Raw genomic sequence first — 18,338 nt, 5'->3', positions numbered from 1 at the left:
AGAAAGGCCTAAGATGGTCAGAGTCTGAAAATCAGTGCACATTCTCACGTAACACTCCCTGTCTTAGAAACCCCAAACCTGCCAAGAGCTCTGCCCCCTCCGGTGAACAGCTAGAACTCACCAGGGCTTGCTGGAAGAGCTCTGGAAATGGACAAGCGCTCCCTGAGCCACCACATTCCCTACTTGCCCTGAATCAGGCGCTATGGTGAGGGCAAGACTTCCCAGCCGGGCACACCCTGAAATGCATTTTCCCTCTTCTGTGGGTTTCCAGGCTAGCCCGCAGAAGCCTGATTCATCCACAACCGCAGTGAAACATAGAATTAATTCTGGCTATACCCTGGGTGAGCTAGGCCATTATGGCAACCAAACCACTACTTACAGCATTATTTTGTTGGGAAAATGTGTTCTGAGCTCCAAGCAACCAAATTATAAGTGGGACATAGGCACACCCAGTTTCAAACCCCAGTTTTAACACTTCCTAACCATGTGGTCCTGGGCAAGGCACCATCCTCCCCAGCCTTAGTTTCCTGCTTTGTAAAAGAATACCTCCTTTAGGAGGTTGGAGTGCTGACTGAATAGACCCCCATGAAAGTGCCCCATGGCCCTGGGCAGACGTCTCGCTCCTGCCTTTCACAGGAACTTTCGGAGGGAGACCTGGAGATATGACTCCAAACACAGTGCCTCTGAGGAGGGTTTACCCAGCTTGCATGGTGGCAGCATTACCACTGGACTCAGCCTCAGAGCAAGTGTTTCTGAGATAAATGAGCTGCTGTTTTAGAAATCACAGAACATTCTTCATCTTTGACCTTCTCCAGGCTTGTATTGGCTTCTCTGAGCCAAGAAACTTCTCCTGCCCCAACTCAGCTCCCTCTCTCCCAATCTCTCCATGAACAGCATTGTTCTGGTTTCCTTTGCTCCTGATCCTAGTCAGGGGCTTCGCCTCCAGAAGGGGCCAGAAGCCCTGGCCTTTCACCCAAGCCTGGACGTGAGCCCACAAGAACAAGCAGGAGGAAGGCAGAGACCCAGGCGGCACCGCCGGGCCCTGCGAAAGGCAGACTCCCCCTGCCGCCTTTGGCTTTGGCCCCTCCTTGCTCTGTTTGTTTCCAAGCTGCAGCCAGAACGGTCTGTACCCAAAGGATGGTGAAACAGCCAAGGAATCCGTAGGGTCCTAAAGGTCGACCTCCTTCCTTTCCTTGCCCTTGTTCCCAAAAGTTAAGGTTTCCTGGTCTTGGGCTCCTTGTCCCCTACCCAGGGTCACAGGCACTGTGGAGGTCAGTCATCTTGAATGAGCCTCCCCTACACTGCCCTGTGCTTCCCACATTCCATTTCCACAGCCATCCTCACTTCTCCCCATTTGGAACCACAGAGCCTTCCCAGACCCTTCCCCCACCTGTCCAGGAGCTGCAGTACTTCTCACTGGGTCTCCACTGCTGTAGCCCCACTCCACCTCTTTATCCAACCCCCAACCCCATCCGCAATCCTGCAATAGCCAAAACACAAAAACCTCTTGTGAAAGTAATATGAGCTCATGGTAAAAATCCGATTTCCAGGGCTTCCTTGGTGGCGCAGTGGTTGAGAATCCGTCTGCCAATGCAGGGGACACGGGTTCGAGCCCTGGTCCGGGAAAATCCCACATGTCGCGGAGCAACTAAGCCCGTGCGCCACAACTACTGAGCCTGTACTCTGGAGCCCGCGAGCCACAACTACTGAGCTTGAGTGCTGCAACTACTGAAGCCCGCATGCCTAGAGCCCGTGCTCCACAGTAAGAGAAGCCACCGCAATGAGAAGCACGCGCACCACGACAAAGAGTAGCCCCCACTCGCCACAATTAGAGAAAGCCCATGCATAGCAACGAAGACCCAACACAGCCAAAAAATAATAATAATAAATAAAATTTATTTTTTTTAAAAATCCTATTTCCAGTGTTTCTACAAAGCAAAATAAAGGTAACCTTACTTTTTAACCTGAAAAAAAAAAATGATATAAAGTGAAAAACTAAAAGCCTCCCCCACCCCTCCATCCCTCAGAGATAACCTCTGGGGGCCGTTTTTCCAGTATCCTTCTAGATGTTTTCTCTGCACATGTAAGTGTGTGTCTGCAGGGGAATGTCCTCTGTTTTTCTTTCAAAATGAGATTAGAGGTTACAAATTGTTCTGCAACTTGTTCTTTTTGCCCAACAACGTATCGGGCATTTTTCCAAAACTGACCTCACTCTTTTTAACACCCACATAATACTCCATGATTTGGATGTACTATAGTTTATTTAACTGTTATCCTGCCACAGACACTCAAGGTGGTTTTTTTTTCTCAGTTTTCTCCCATCACTATCTAACTGGTTCCTGGCCTCAGGTCTCAAACCTCTGATCTGCCTCCCACACCACTGCTTGATTGCAACACCAAGTCTGACTATCATTCCCAGCTCAGCTGTTTTCCTTGCATTAGGGTTATTCACAAGGTGTCTTATCTCCCCTCCTAGGTCTTAAGCTCAGGACAGGGTGTTTGCCTTGGAGGTCCTGACACGGAACACTAGGCCTGTCAACTCTGCAGTTTTTGAGCCAATCTCAGTGCTGCCCTGGGGAAGTAGAAGGAGGTTCTCAGGCCACATGGATACTCATTTTCTTTTTCATATATATGTGTTGGGAACTCTGGGGACCTGGCTTTGTGCAGGGCACTGGAGCTCCGGGATGAAACAGATACAGACCTTGGCAAGCTTACAGTTTAATGGGAAAGACAGGCATTGTACATCCACACAGATAAATACATGGATAATTACATATGGGATGAGTACTTTGAAAGGAAACAACAGAGGAGAAGGGATGGGCCCACCAGGAGAGAGGGCCAGTGAAGCCAGCAGACCATGGGATCTGGTTCCCATTCCAGGCCACTTCCCCTTTAATCTTCTCATCTGACAAGAAGGGAAATACCTCTTTCAGTTTTAACTTTCTGTGATAATAATACACACTATCAGAGTTCAGGTTATTTAGAGTTCCCCACTGCCTGATAGGGGTCAAGGGAGACTTCTCACTGACATCACATTGGCCTTGAGTCACAGGCAAGCTCTACTGCCATTCGATTCCGGGCCGAATACTTGTTGAGCATATACCATATGTATCTAACATAGAGAGGTTAGGGGTGTGTGTGTGTTGGGGGTAGTTGTGGTGGTGAGTGTTTAAAGATTTAAAATAGGTGACCTCTGAAGGAGTTTACAAATTGATGGAGCATCAGACCCAGGATAGGATAATTTCAATATACATCAAGTGAGAAGAGAGCGACACATCCACAGCTCTGGGAACTGAGCACTGGCTTCAAAGGCAAGCAGTTCTGGACTGGACTCCCTGGCCCTGCACTCCCCGGCCAGGGGACATGGAGCTTCCCAAGTGTGCTCAAAAGGGGCTCCTGGAGGGCCCTGAGCTGAGACAAGCTTGGAGTGTGAGTCAGAAGGAGTTAGAAGGGCATCTGGGAAAAGTAATCTGTGTGAAGATGGGAGCAAGCTGGAAGGGAAGACACTTGAGACCACAGAGGAAAAGCATCCCACGGGGCACAGGGCACCTGGGCGAAGTCAATTATACCAGCCTGGAAAGAAAAATCCAAGCCAAAAAGAGCATTTTAAGGAGGGCAAGCAGCCCCCATTCTCCTCCCCAGGGGCCAAGGATTTCATGCCCTAGAGAGGGCACCAGATGGGAGGAGACAGAAATCTGCTGTCACCTCTGCCAGTCTCATCTCCACATCTATGTGTCTGTTTCTATTTAGAGTGATTAAAAATACTGTAAATTATATGCTTACACTTTGTGGATGTTCTCTTTATGATCCACTGTACATGGCTGTATATATTTTGCACATCTACATACATATTACTGTGCAAAGTTGTATACACAAAGCCAGGCATACTGTACTTTATGGAAAATTTAAGAGCGTTTTAGAGGTAATTAGAACCATCTGTGATTTTCCCCTCCTGGCTTTGGGAGGGAGGTGCAGCTAGAGATAGTCAAGGGCCAGCCCTGGGGGTTTGTGAGGCCAAGGTAAGGAGCCAGACTTGCTCTAAAGGCAGTGGGGAGCTATTAAAAGGTTTGAGAGGGAGGCCTTAGTGAAGCTGAACAAAAGTAAAATAGAAAGTTCCAGGCTCTCCTTGTTTCTACTTAAGATAACAGAGTTACTTCCACAATCAAAGCAGGAAATCCCAAACCAGTTCTGTCCACAATTCATCTCTGCCTCAGTTTCTCCATCTGTGAAGGGAAGCCCCACCTGCCATAGTGTGGGGCTGCAGGAGCACAGGTCAACTTTGGCAAGCAATGAGGCCCATTTAGGCCAGCCTGGGCAAAACCCAGGGACATTGTTGCCAAATCTGAATATCATTCCTGGCCTCCAAGGCTAACAAGCTCTGGACGTGGTGCATCCAGGTTCGGATCCCATTCCTTGGGGAAAGAACTTGGTGAAGCTTCTGCAGGCCTATTGATGTCCTTCTTCCCTGGGCCAGAGACTCTTAAAACTTCCTGGGAGAATGAGGCAACACGCCTCGTTGTGCAGCCCTCAGCAAATGCAGCAGCTGCACCGAGTGCTAAAGAAAAGCTCCCATAATAACTATGTGTGATAATAAAAAGATAAAGAGGCAAATAGGTATGTAGGTCAGCTCAAAAATAGCCACCCATCCATTTGGCCCGGGTAACCATTTGTGCCAAGTAGGTCTAAAGGGTTTTCTTCCTTCCCCTCCCAAGCTGATATTCCCTGCTTTTTTATAAGGCTGCCTTAAATAAAAGTCCCCGGGGGCTGCCCGGGCAGTTCTGACCTGCAGCCCTATAGGAGCAGGCACTGCTCCCTGCACTCCCTCCACCAAACAAATCCTGGGGTCAGAGGGCACAAGGGCTCTGCCTCTCTGACGTGGGTTCTTGGGCCTAAGTCAGGGTGTAGGGTGGTGACTCACAGACACTCCCCCGCCCACCCCCATAAGGTTCTGCGTGCACCCAGGAGGCCTCCCCCACCCCAACAGAGACGGCTTTGTTAGCGGACCCGGCCCGAGGAGAGTTACTGCCTCAGGGTTGTGAGGCCCTCCTCAGCCTCTCCTCCCTCCTCTTCTCCCCGCTCTTCTGCCCTCCCCAGAAAGGCGCCAGCCGCTCGCCCTGCCCCCCACCCAGCAGCCCAACGACTAAAGCGCTGAGCTCAGCATCTCCCCAGCCTGGCGGCTTTCCTCTCGGACGGTGGGAGGAGTCTTCTTCCTCCCCGGAGTGGGCGGGGTCAACGCTAGCCCCGCCCTCCTCCCCTGTCTCACTTTCCCTCCTTCCCCCCCACCTCGTCCTCAAGACGCACGTTCTCCAAGTCACGTCCCCGCTCGTCCCAACACACACCAGGGGGTCCGTGGAGACAGACCCCCACCTCCCCAGTCAGCTGCTCAGCATCTGTCACCTCCCCTGCCCGGCTCCCCTGAAGGCGTACCTCGGCCGAGGGTGGGGGGCGGGAGGGGAGAGGAAAGGGAGCAGGGGGTCTTCCCTTCCCCCATCCCGGCTGGCCCCACTGCAGACCAGCCACAGCGGGGAAGTCAATTCAGCTCTTGTGTGCGCCTCTTCCCAGAGCAGAAGCTAGAAATCTAGATTTTTTTGTGTTTCTCTGCGTGTGATTTTTAAATACAAAAAGATTCAGCCGTAGCTTCTGGATTCCTACGCCAAAGTCTGTCCTTTGTGGGTTACAAACGTTACAGCTGGGGGCGGGGAGAGGCTCCTCTTTTGGCTCACCACTTCCCACATGGGCCCTCCTGAGCTCTCAGGGAGGATACCTGGAGGGAGGATGTGACAGAATCAGTGTCACTTCTGGGCTTGCGGTTGTCTAGCTGAAGGGGACCCCATGGCGACAGTGAGCTTTGCCATTGAGTCAGCACTGCTGGGCCCTGCTGAATTCTGCATGGGGAGGAAGAGCCTCATCAGATAAAATAAAGAGCCTAACCAGCAGAGAAAGTTTTCTGTCAATAGCTCCATATCGACTCCAGGTGTTCACTCCACCTGTCCTACACCACCGCTCCCCAACGTGTACTGCCCCCCTTCCCAGCCATACAGTCCCTTTGGCTCTCAACTAAGTGTCAGGGGCTTGGAATCAAGGAAATCAGCCTAGATCTAGAGTCACGGCTCCAGCCTGCTGACTGGCTATGTGACCTTAGGCAAGTCCCTGCACCTATCCGAAACTGTTTTCTTACCTGTACAATGGCACTGATGAGGCCTGTCTCATCTACGCTATGCAAATGCAAGCCTGGATTCAGGCTGTCCCCACTGTAGCAGCTTCTGATCATCCTCGTCATCCCTCCACCCCCGCCCCACCCCCACCTTGATGAACAAAGCTCATCCTGACCCTGCCTGCCCCGCTTTGATATATGGCAATTGGAAACCCTCAAAAAGCGAGAACACTGAAAGGGCTGGAACTGGGACGTCTGTTTCTACCTTCTCTGGCAGGCCTCCTCCAGATGGTCCACCACCCTATGGGCCGCCCTCCACCCCGGGAGTTTTAGAAAAGGAGCTCCATAGAACTGAAATCTTTTTTTCTTTGTTATGATCTTTGTGGAGTTGAATAGGCCCTTGAGATTCTCTAGTTCTGGGTTTTCAAAACTGGGGTATGAAAATCCCAACAGTGTCTAAAGCCACAGGATAAATGGAGTGTATCTTTTTTGTTAAAAAGGTTTTTTTGGGGGGCAGTATTGTCATTTTAAAGTTTGCTACCGAAATTACAAATTCCCATACACGGATGAAATATAAAATAGAATGCAAGATTGCATTATTTGTAATAAAAATAATAAAATAAAATAATAATTTGTAATGAAAATACTGGATTTCAAAGACACATTACGCTTCCTAGGCGCTGCTTCAGGCCACAGCTCGGAATCCTATTCATCTTTAGCAGCCAAATAGCCAAAGAGCCTGAACTCAGGTCAGCTGACTCCTGTCCCCTCACAGGGCCTGGGCTTGCCTCGGAAAGCCAGTTACCCTAGGCTTTGGGTACTAACTGGAGAGGGGTGTTACCTCAGCCTCCCTCCACTTCACTGTTTTCTTCCCTCATAAGAGTTCAGAAGCTAGGATGGAAGAGGGATTCTGAGAAGCTGGCCAAAAGCTGACCCCGCAGATGGGATTCCTTCCTGAGAGGCAGTCCAGTGTGTTAGTGAGAAAAGAGAGACAGTGCCCTGGAATCTGGATCCCTAGGACAACTCTGGCTGCGGGGGGAGCAGTGGGGGTCTGGCAGGCCGTCGTGCCTTTCACCACTGCAGGGGTAACCTGAGCTCCGGCAGGATACTCAGGCTACCCTCCTAGCTCCACCTTTGTCATGGTGGTTTAACAAGCCAGCCCTTGGTGGGGTTCCTTCTGCCCTTTGCCCTGTCCCCAGAGGAAATGACTTCTTGTGGAACCTAGGAGCCCATTAGAACTGGCTGGCTGTGAGCGCACCATTACCACATGTGGGCCTAGTCTCCACAGCTGTGTGCCATCTCACCTGCCCCGAACCCACCCCCAACCCACAGAGAGGCTGGGAAGCCAAGCCAGCGTTCCTTCCAAGGCCTACCTTTCTTCCTGACAGGTCAGTCTGCAGACATCCCAACTAAAGATAAGCATCAGGACCGCCCAGAGAGCTTTGTACAAAAGGGACCCATCCAGACCTACCAAATCAGAATGGGGATTGGGGAGGTGGGTTTCAAGCTCCACAGGAGATTCTAATTATCAATCAGGCTAGAAAGCCGCTAGCTGATGGTAGGATTCCAGGACACTCACTCTGGGCCTCAATTTGCTTTTCTGTAGAATGGCATTATATTCATTCCTTCGGGTGTAAGTAGATAATATAATTCAAAAGCTTCTTTGAAAGGCTGCACAATACAATGTATTGTTAGTATATCCATTTCAAAAAGTAGCTTCACTTGCAAAAAGATTCCCCACTGAATTTTTAACTCTCCCTCCAATAACACAGTCAAAATCCTGCTAAAGCCCTCAGCCGTCAACAGCTTTTCACAGCCTTCTAGTAAACCAGGTGCACTTATAATCTTGCTATTCTGACCAAGTTGTTGTTTTTCAAGTAAAAAAGCCACAGGAGTCCTGGGAACACTTTTGCTGGCTTCATTGTCCCCACGTGCCACCACCACTCCACCCTCTCCCCACCACCCGGGCGCCTCCTGCCACCTCCACTCCCCTCAATGACATGTTTCCAAAGGGCTGTGGAGGCAACCCAAGCAGAGCCGCGCAGGCATGCTGGCTGGCCTTCAGGGGTTCCCATCCTGAATTCTGGGGTTCCCAGAAACACACCCCCACCCCAAGATCTGGTTTAACTCCCCACACCCAACTGGGGCAACTTGCCAGACTGAGGTCCTGGGAACCGGTGCACAGGACAGAAACCGCCAGAACAGGGAGGGGCAGGTGGCCTGGAGTGTGTGCTCACTGACTTGAAATTGCAGGCTGCTGTGAGTCCTACGGAAAGAGAGCAGAGCCTGAGAAGAGGCAGAGCTTCTGCACAGGCATGGCTCTGGCCACAGAGACTGGGACATGGGGCATGGTTACCAACTTCAGAAGCCTGAGTCACTGGGGACATGACACTAGCCCACTCCTGCTGGGAGTTCAGCCATCTCCCCATCAGGGTCGTCTTGATACAGATTCCATGTTGCACACTGTGTCTATGTTAGGAGTGCTTTCCCCAGAAGACACATGTAAATGCAGACTCGAATGGTAATGGTGCTATCTGGAGTTGTGCAAAGGGGCAACCCTACTCCCACCAACAAGGGAATATAAACTTCAAAAGTATTTTGAATCCAAAAAAAAAAAAAAAGTATTTTGAGGAGAGTGACTGCTTGGTGAGTTCAGGGTCTCCTTTGGGATGATAAAGATGTTTTGGAATAGATAGAGGTGGTGGTTGTACAACACTGTGGATGTACTAAATGCCACTGACTTGTTCACTTTAAAAAGTTTAATTTTACATGTGAATTTCATCTCAATAAAAAAAATTTTGAGTATTTTAAGGTACTTGAAGGGAAAGTACTAATTGCTTTAAAAGATTTCCCACAAGTCAGCCCTCTGCACAATGAACCTCCATCCCCAACTTCCTGGGGTTGCCGACTATACCCAAACTGGAAGAATTAGGTTGCCTTAGAAGCCCACTTCCTGACCTGAGCTGAGGAAGAAGGGAAATATTCAGATACATCCAACACTCTTAGCACTTGTGAGAAAGGGGGTAGAAAGGTAGCATGGAGTTCTTCTGAAGGCTCACCCCAAAGGCCACCCAGATCCTGAGAATCCAGGTGTAGGTCTGCAGTTCTGGGAAAATCCACCTTCTTGCTTATCCATTCATTCATTTATTCATCCAAGGAATACTCACTGAGACTCTACTATGTGCTAGCCACTGGAAGTTAAGAAGAGTAGAACTGGACTTCCCTGCTGGTGCAGTGGTTAAGAATCCGCCTGCCAATGCAGGGGACACGGGTTCGAGCCCTGGTCCAGGAAGATCCCACATGCCGTGGAGCAACTAAGCCGGTGCGCCACAACTACTGAGCCCACGTGCCCCCATGCCACAACTAATGAAGCCCGTGCGCCTAGAGCCCGTGCTCCGCAACAAGAGAAGCCACTGCAATGAGAAGCGCACTACAAAGAGTTGCCCCCTGCTCACCACAACTAGAGAAAGCCTGCGTGCAGCAACGAAGACCCAATGCAGCCAAAAATAAATAAATTAAAAAAATAAAAAGAAGAGTAGAACTCACCCTCAGGAAGCTCATAGTCTGGTGAGAAGACTAAAGGGGAAACAGTTATTAACAGAGATGTGCATGGGGTGTGAGGATGACCTGAGGGGGGGCACCTAAGGGATGGTGTATTGGGTTGGGCACTGGGGAAGGCTTCCTGCAGGAAGGGATGCCACAGCTGGGTCTCCAGGGCTGCTGGCAGGAGCATGTCCAGGCAAGCCTGACCTGCAGCCAGCCTAAGCCTGAGGGGGAGAGAAGCAAATGCAGGGTTCATAGGATCTTTGAAGGATTTGAAGAGGCCTGGCTCAGAGGCTAGGAGATGGAGCTGCCCGCTCCTTGCAAGTACCACTTTTGGGACCCCCCCCATCCCATCTTCAATGCAGAGAGAGGTGTGTGAGATGGTAACCATGTCTTTCCAGCCCCAGCCATGTGGAAGGGATCCTGCCCTTCTCCTCACAGGATGAACCAAGACCCTCCACCCTAGCTCCTCGGAGGGGCTAACAGGAAACTCCCCTTCTAGACCCAGAGGTTCTCCTGACAGACAATGGTATGGGGCTTTGCCCCCCTCCTTCATAGGGGTGAAGAGTTTCAGTCGGGAAGCCATTTAGCCCTCCACCCTCATCCCCCTGCAGCCAGGCCTCCTAGCAGGTGGTTGTTTACCCTGTAGCCCACTCTCTCCTCTGGGAAAAACCTCCAGGGTTAAGACTGCCTGTCCTTTTCTGAAAATGATGAGACAACAACATTAATGGATTTCTTTTGAAAAGAAACAAAATTACCCAGTGCCCATGAACATAGCCCTTCCCCATTATAAAAAGCTGTTTTATTAACAGAATGAGACAGTGAATAAAAAAGCTGCTTAGCACACTTCTTCCGTGATGGCTACTTATTGAATGAATGAATGATTCCTAGTAAACTGACCTTTCCAAAATGGCACTGGATTCTTTTGCTTCTGAAACCTCTATTTAAAAACCTCTATTTTTCTTAGATTAGTGTTCCACATTTTTCTGAATTTTTTTTTCATGCGGGGTCGGCGGAGAGAGAGAGAAGAAAAACACCCTAAGTCTATATCCTGCTGTCTCAGATGTCCCCAGCCCAGTCAGCCTGGGAGGAGAGAATGGTCTTGATGGATTAATTCCCTGATCTTCAGTCCGGACAGAAAGACACACCCATACAGGTCACCCCAACTCTTTCCTTCCCACCTCAGTAAAGGGTGATTTCAAGAGGATGTCATCTACCCTCAGTCCTCCAAGCACTTCACCGAATTGCCAAGACTTGGTGTCTTTAAGGTTCCCAGCAAGTGACTAGAGCTTGGAGGATAGGAAGAAAGGGCCAGTGTTCAGGCCTTGAAAGCCCCAGCAGCTAACAGACTATTCTATTCTGCAGCAGTCTTTAAGATATCTTTTAATCTGAGTCGTCTAATTTATTTTTTATCCATAAATTTGTCTGCAGAGATGCTTCTCCCATCTGGAAAAAGGGGACGGGGTGCAGGGCTTGATTCTGGTCGTTCACAGTTCTAAGTCTTGGTTTGCCCAGAAGGCCCACGGGCCAGCCTCTTTCTTTTTTTTTAATGGGAGGGGGTGTGGATGGCAGCGGCCGGACTCTTCCGGCGGCAAGTGTCTTCTGTCACGCGCAAGTCTGCCCCGAGGAGACGCCCGCCAGTCTGATCTGGTTAGGCTCTGGCCCTCCCAGGGACGAGAACGTCTGATGTAAGTTTGGTTCTCTCTTCCATCAGGATCCTGTGACCCAGATTGATATATCTTTAAATAAATAAAGGTCGAATCCGTCCGATCCCCTTCCCACCTTCAGCAATCTCTGTCAGTCTTCGAGCACCGCCGTCGGGTCACATTTTCTGTGGCCCCTCCTGAATGACGAAACAGGGGATAGCGATTTCACTCCGGGGCTTTTCCGGAGATCTAGGTCTTCGGTCCTGATGCAACTCTCCGGCTCTTTTACACAAAGCGTTTTGGAGAAGAGGGGCGCTAGGACCCGGCGGACGCCCGGGGCCTCTCGGCCGCAGCGGGCGGGGGAGGCACAGCCGCACCTCTGTCCGTCCTTAGGGCCGGCGGGTGGGTCAGTGTGTCCCTCTGATATGGCTCCCAGCTCCAGAACCAAGCGCTAGGAACCGGGGCCCATCAATAGTCTTTTAACCACGTTTCCCAAACCCCCTCCTTGGAGGCAGCTGGAGGCTGGGAGCGGACCCCACCCCCCCAATTAATCCATCCCCTGGGGCTGTAGAGTAACAAGCGGGCGGGCAGGTGGGGCCGCCAGGAAGAGCGAGCACGGTGCCCGGAGCTGCCCAGTCTTTGGACCCCACCCCCATAACCCGACCCTTCGTAAGGAAGGGTTAGCGTGGGGTACGTGCGCGAGGGCCGGTGGATTAACGTCTGCTCCCCGCGCCGCCGTCGCACTGGCATCCACTTGTGCGCCCAATTGTGCCCAGAGCTCGCAGGCTCTCAGACGCTGAGGGCAACCGTCTTCCCTGCTTGTTGCCCCCCTCAAGTTCCCCTGCCTCTTCCCCCGAGCGGCCGCGGCCTACCCCCTCCCCCAGCAATACGACCCTATAATAAACAAGTCTTTCCTAGATCCTCCCCTGCCGCGACCGCCCTCGGGGACCTTGGCAGCTGCAGCCGCCGCGGATCCCTTTCCAGAAAGGGGGCGTGGCCGAGGCTCGCGGGTTTGGCCGGGTGCTTTCTGGGGCCCACGGGGGGCGGGGCCAGGCGGCTGTCACCGGGCAGGAGAGAACGTTGCGAACGTGCGCCCAGAGCCCATTGGTCGAGGTGGGCCACACTCCCGGGTCTGGATTGGGCCGCGGCGCGGAAGGGGTGTGGCCTCTTCCCACTAGTCCTTATAGGTCTCTCTGCGCTGGTACTAGGGACCGCGGCAGGCCGAGGGGGAGGTGCCGGTGGGGAGAAAGGACAGGTCCGGGCAGAGCTCGGGGGTTGGCACCAGTTCGCGCACGCACTTGTCCCAGTTCTAGCTGACCGCAGTAGCTGGTGAGTGTCCCTTCTCTGTGTGCTGGTCGCTGCGCGGAGAGGCCTCAGCCGTGGGGATCCTAGCGCTCTCAGTCTGGAGCAGCCCCCAGACTGACGCCGGGCCCGCGCCGCTCTTGTCTTACAGCGTCTTCTGCGCTCCAGTACCCTGAGCTCATCTGCAAACGTCCTGGCGTCCGTCCTCACCATGCCTAGCCTTTGGGATCGCTTCTCGTCGTCCTCTTCGTCCTCGTCCTCGTCCCGAACTCCCACCCCAGATCAGCCGCCACGCTCAGCCTGGGGGTCGGCGGCCCGAGAAGAGGCACTCGGCCGCTGCGCGAGCCTGGAGAGCTCGGACTGCGAGTCCCTGGACAGCAGCAACAGTGGCTTTGGGCCGGAGGAAGGTAAGCCGTGGGCGGGAGCCGGACGCGAATAGAGGGGCCGGGGAGGTGAGAAAGCACCGCGCTGGAAGGAGTCAAAGCCACTTTGGCTTCCTATCCCATCAGAATCCGGATTGTGGAAGGAGGCGGGCAGAGGAGGGGCATTGAGGTATAGGGTACGAGAGTGGGGCGGAAACTGAGGCACAGAGTGGGAAGGAGTGCTGCTTTCTTAGCGAAACAGCACCTCCCCGTTCAGAGCTGTTCTAACTGCCTCCCCTACGTGCTTTCCCTTGCAGACTCTTCTTACCTGGATGGGGTGTCCCTGCCCGACTTCGAGCTGCTCAGCGATCCCGAGGATGAGCACCTGTGTGCCAACCTGATGCAGCTGCTGCAGGAGAGCCTGGCCCAGGCACGGCTGGGCTCGCGGCGCCCTGCACGCCTGCTGATGCCCAGCCAGCTGGTGAGCCAGGTGGGCAAAGAACTACTGCGCCTGGCCTACAGCGAGCCGTGCGGGCTGCGGGGGGCGCTGCTAGACGTCTGCGTAGAGCAGGGCAAGAGCTGCCACAGCGTGGGTCAACTGGCTCTCGACCCCAGCCTTGTGCCCACCTTCCAGCTGACCCTCGTGCTGCGCCTGGACTCACGCCTCTGGCCCAAGATCCAGGGGTTGTTTAGCTCCGCCAACTCTCCCTTCGTCCCCGGCTTCAGCCAGTCCCTGACGCTGAGCACAGGCTTCCGAGTAATCAAAAAGAAGCTGTACAGCTCAGAGCAGCTGCTCATTGAGGAGTGTTGAACTTGGGTCTGGGGGGCCGATACTGACCCCATGACAGAGACAGTTGAACTTTTGGGGTGGACATTGGCAGGCAGAAGCTGAGGGACTGCTGCCTGTCGTTAGAAAACTGACAACAGCCACCTGTGGGGAGGAAGGTCAAGGTGAGGGGAACACGGTGTTTCCCTAGGAAGCTCACTGAGGTGTGGACAGGTGGCTCCCACTTGGGCTCACACGCTGCCCCTCAGTACTGTAGCATGAAACAAAGGCTTAGGGGCCAACCAGGCTTCTGGCTGGATGTGTATGTAGCATGTACCTTATTATTTTTATTGTTACTGACAGTTAAGACAACAGTGGTGTGACAGAGCCATGAGAGCAGCTGGGCTGCACTGGCATCTGCAAGGGATGTGTGCTCACGGTAGCCGGCTCTGGTGGGGGGGGAGGTCATCGAGGTGGTTTGTGTATCTCATGGTCTGAAGGGACCAAATGTTTGTTCTTTGTTGTTTTTGTATCTTTTTTTTTTTTTTGATTGGAGCTTCACTACTGACCTGTTCTAGGCAGCTATCTTACAGACGCATGAATGTAAGAGGAGGAAGGGGTGGGTGTTGGGATCACTTGGGGATCTTTGACACTTGAAGAAGAAATACACCTGGGAGCTGCGTGTGGCCCATCCCTGGATGTGTAGTGAAGGGTTGAACTGTGAGGGGATGGGGCTGATTGGGGTGGGGGCTGGAACCCCTCCCTCAGAGGAGTACCATCTGGGTCTTCCATCTAGAACTGTTTACATGAAGATACTCGCTGTTCATGAATACACTTGATGTTCAAGTATTAAGACCTATGCAATATTTTTTACTTTTCTAATAAAAAAAAAATCATGTTTGTTAAAACGGTTGCCTCTCATCAGTGCCATGAAATAAAAGGGAGGGGGGTGGGCGCTGGAAAAGGTGGGTTTCATCACACTCTGGTGCAGCTGTGTGTTTCTCTGTCCCTTTCTGGGGCTGCCTGCCAGCTTGGTCATGGAGGTATGTAGACTGAGTGCCATCTGTGTCAAAAACGCAGCCTCCCTTGGCTCTGCTGGCTGAGGCTACCAAGGGAAGGCACTGGAAAGCCCTGGAAGATAGGGAGTGAGTCAGACCTCTCAGAGCCACAGTCTCAGTAGAAAGAGCTCACCTGGCTGCCCTGGGTTAGAAGGGCCTGGTACAAAGGACTCCTGAGCCCAAGGTCCTTCCAGGCACTTAAAGGACGGCAAGAGGCTTTTTTCCTTGTGAAAAAAGGCACAGTTCTATTTGTTCTGCAGTGAAAATCACACATTTTATCTCTGGATATGAAAAGGCTAGGGAGCAGGAGCATTAAGAAACGGAGTTTGAAAAAGACTTAACTTGGTTCAAGCCTCTGACTAGACACAGAACCTAGGGCTCGGAGAGGGGCATGACCTCCAGGCAGGAGCAAAACACACAACATATGTAGGAGGTGTGGTGAGGGCTTCAAGAGCCCGGAGACTACAGGCCTGTCTTCATGAATGTTCTCGGTGACCTGGACTCATCGCACTCTCTGGGCCCCAATTTCATTATCGGTGAAATTGGGATTGGGCCAGATGAAGGCCAAGGCCCTTCCCACTCCTCCCTCCCAGTGACTCTCGGCCAGTCCTCCCACACCAGCCTCTGGAGGGTTGTTATCTCCCTTGTTTCTCTTCCTGGTCTCAGACAGGCCTTGTTTGCCCAACTCTAAAACAGTAGTTCTTCCACTTGATTGTATACTCAAATCTCTTGGGGCCTGAATTAAACACATATCTCCCTGCCTTGGAGGAGATTCTGACCACATGTGTCTGGGGCAGGGCCCCAGGAATCTGCATTTTCATCCAGGATCCTGACACAGGGTCTTGAACTTTGGGATGGTTTAGAAGACTCGCATCTCTTTGGTAGAGATGACTTGTTCCCCAAAATGAATGAACTGTTTAGAACTAGATTCGAAAATGGTGGTAACAAGGAAGAGGGTGCCCAGAGTAGTTTTAAGAGCCCTTACTTCTTAGCACATCCTCCTAATAGCTACCCTGGGAGGGGTGGGTAGGGCGGGGGTTAGTGAAGTTTTACAGATTAGTAAACAGAGGCCCAAGCCCTTGAATGATGGTCTTCTTCTGACCATGGCTGACCTTGCCCGCTCTCAGCCCCTCAGGGTGGAGGTGAGGGTGAAGCAGGCTCAGCACTTGGGTGGTATCTGGGGGCACTTTCCCAGGAGTTGAGATCAGGGCCAATGCTCATGGCTGTGCTTCCCTGACCCCCAAGGAGGAAAACAAAAAGCCGTGTCTGGCTCCAGAACAGAGAGTCTCATTGGTGTTTGGAGGCAAGAGCTAGATGGGGAGGTAAGCATTAACCCTCTCCTAGACCGGGAAGCAGCAGGCACCCTCAGCTCCTTCTCTTAATAATTATTCTTTGTCTTTAATTTTTGTCAATTTGATTACTATGTGTCTGGGTGTGTTTCTCCTTGGGTTTATCCTGCCTGGGACTCTCTGTGCTTTCTGGACTTGGGTGGCTATTTCCTTTCCCATGTTAGGGAAGTTTTTGACTATAATGTCTTCAAACATTTTCTCAGGTCCTTTCTCTCTCTCTCCTTCTGGGACCCCTATAATGCGAATGTTGGTGCATTTAATGTTGTCCCAGAGGTCTCTTAGGCTATCTTCATTTCTTTTCATTCTTTTTTCTTTATTCTGTCCCACGGCAGTGAATTCCACCATTCTGTCTTCCAGGTCACTTATCCGTTCTTCTGCCTCAGTTATTCTGCTATTGATTCCTTCTAGTCTATTTTTCATTTCAGTTATTGTACTGTTCATCTCTGTTTGTTCTTTAATTCTTCTAGGTCTTTGTTAAACATTTCTTGCATCTTCTCGATCCTCCATTCTTTTTCCGAGGTCCTGGATCATCTTCACTATCATTATTCTGAATTCTTTTTCTGGAAGGTTGCCTATCTCCACTTCATTTAGTTGTTTTTCTGGTGTTTTATCTTGTTCCTTCAACTGGGGCATTGTCCTCTGCCTTTTCATTTTGTCTATTTTTCTGTGATTGTGGTTTTCGTTCCATGGGCTGCAGAACTGTAGTTCTTCTTGCTTCTGCTCCTAAGTTCCTTCTCTTGGATGGTCAGATCGAGGCTGGAGGAAAACTTGGGCTCCCATGAAGTCTCAGCTAAGACGCCCTTTTCTGAGGCCAGACTGCCTTTCCTCATCCTCATAGGGCTTGAAAATACCCCCAAATAGGACAGAAAGACCTAGAAAATCCCCCCAAATAGGACAGAAAGAGCCCCAGGTTAGGGCTCTTAGGTCTCCTAAGATGTGGCAGGGAGCTTTGTCCTAGGTATTGGGCTTTTGAAGAGAAGATGGAACAGGCTCCCTTGTTGCTAAGACTGAAAGTTAATAAAGCATATGAGACTTCCACATAAAATCCAATTTTGGAAAATGCTTTCAGAAATCGTTCTATTTAGCCTATAAAATTTGTATTGATTCCCTCCCTTTGTATAGGAGTCCCTCCCTCCCTTAGTTCTATTTCCCACCCCAACAGAATACTACTGGAGAACCTACCATAGCTCCCTATTATCAGATTCCACTGCCTGCCTTTGAAGACCTTTGGTATCAGGCCCTATTCACCCTACCCAGGCTGACAGCCTCTACCACTCTCTACCACTCCCCTGGCCTGCCCCCTCCTCTAGCCCCAGACTCTGCTTATTCCAGTACCCTCCACCAGGGATGTGATCCCCCTCTTCTGCCTGAAAACCCTTCCCTTCCTTTAAGGCCCAGAGCAAGTTCCAGCCCTTTTATGACTCCCCTCTCCCTCGCCCAGCCTCATCCTTCACAATTGCAGTGTAGAAAATTCAGCAGTTTTCCAATCTCATTGTATGCACTTGTTTGGTATCCCACTCCTGGGTTCCCTTCAAGCCTGGCTGTCAGACTGATCATCTCCCTCTCCCTGGGCTCAGACAACACAAGATTCCCCCACCAGCCTCAGACTCTAGGCTAAGGAGAGAGGAGGGCAGGGTACAAACACTTCATTGTTTTACTCTGCCTGCCACCTAGTTTAGAGGAATATAGAGGTCCTAGAACGGAAGTGGTATCTTAATGCGTAAGACCACCATGCAGTAGAGTTAGTGAAATCTGGATTCAAATCCCGGCTCAGACATTTCTTAGCTGATGACCTTGAGCAAGTCACCTTCAGTTTCTCTTCTGTAAAATGGGGATAATAGTGAGGAAGTGATGTATTCAATATATAAAGGTATAACTGGAGTTCACCACTGGCAGAGGAAGCCAGTGGCTGGGCAAGAGATGGGGGCCTGGGCTGCGGTGGAACAGGCACCCTGTGATAGGGACCACCTTTGACTGCCTCACCTCTGGTCCGCCTTTCCTCTAACGTTCAAAAGTCATCATCTTGACAACAGTCACGTCAATATGTAAACTTAATAAATTCTGGTAAAAAACATCACTGTGAGCTAATGTGCTCAGACTGCTTCACTTCTAAGTGGTATTTTTCTAAGCCCAGTGTATATTAAGCACCCTAGATAAG

The 18,338-nt window shown here is 51.3% G+C and overlaps 1 protein-coding gene and 1 long non-coding RNA gene across 2 annotated transcripts in view; one reads left to right on the top strand and one right to left on the bottom strand.

The window, feature by feature from the left end:
- LOC115856359 (uncharacterized) overlaps window positions 1–12,180 on the bottom strand; it is a 29,797-nt gene extending 17,617 nt beyond the window's left edge. Inside the window, exons 1-3 of the long non-coding RNA XR_004040804.3 lie at window positions 10,598–12,180; window positions 9,701–9,730; window positions 8,310–8,420 (exon numbers count right to left, since the gene is read on the bottom strand). This is a non-coding gene — a long non-coding RNA (uncharacterized lncRNA). The remainder of the gene's footprint in view (window positions 1–8,309; window positions 8,421–9,700; window positions 9,731–10,597) is intronic.
- Window positions 12,181–12,550: 370 nt separating this feature from the next.
- On the top strand, window positions 12,551–14,675 carry DDIT4 (DNA damage inducible transcript 4). Its single transcript, XM_030862559.2, has 3 exons — window positions 12,551–12,672; window positions 12,797–13,052; window positions 13,325–14,675. The coding sequence occupies exons 2-3, from the start codon at window positions 12,857–12,859 to the stop codon at window positions 13,816–13,818; spliced, it is 690 nt and encodes a 229-aa protein (XP_030718419.1). The 5' UTR covers window positions 12,551–12,672; window positions 12,797–12,856; the 3' UTR covers window positions 13,819–14,675.
- Window positions 14,676–18,338: the final 3,663 nt, after the last annotated feature.

The sequence above is a fragment of the Globicephala melas genome, chromosome 16 (assembly GCF_963455315.2).
Source record: "Globicephala melas chromosome 16, mGloMel1.2, whole genome shotgun sequence".
In the NCBI taxonomy this organism is placed as follows: domain Eukaryota; kingdom Metazoa; phylum Chordata; class Mammalia; order Artiodactyla; family Delphinidae; genus Globicephala; species Globicephala melas.
This window is presented reverse-complemented; position numbering and strand designations above follow the sequence as displayed.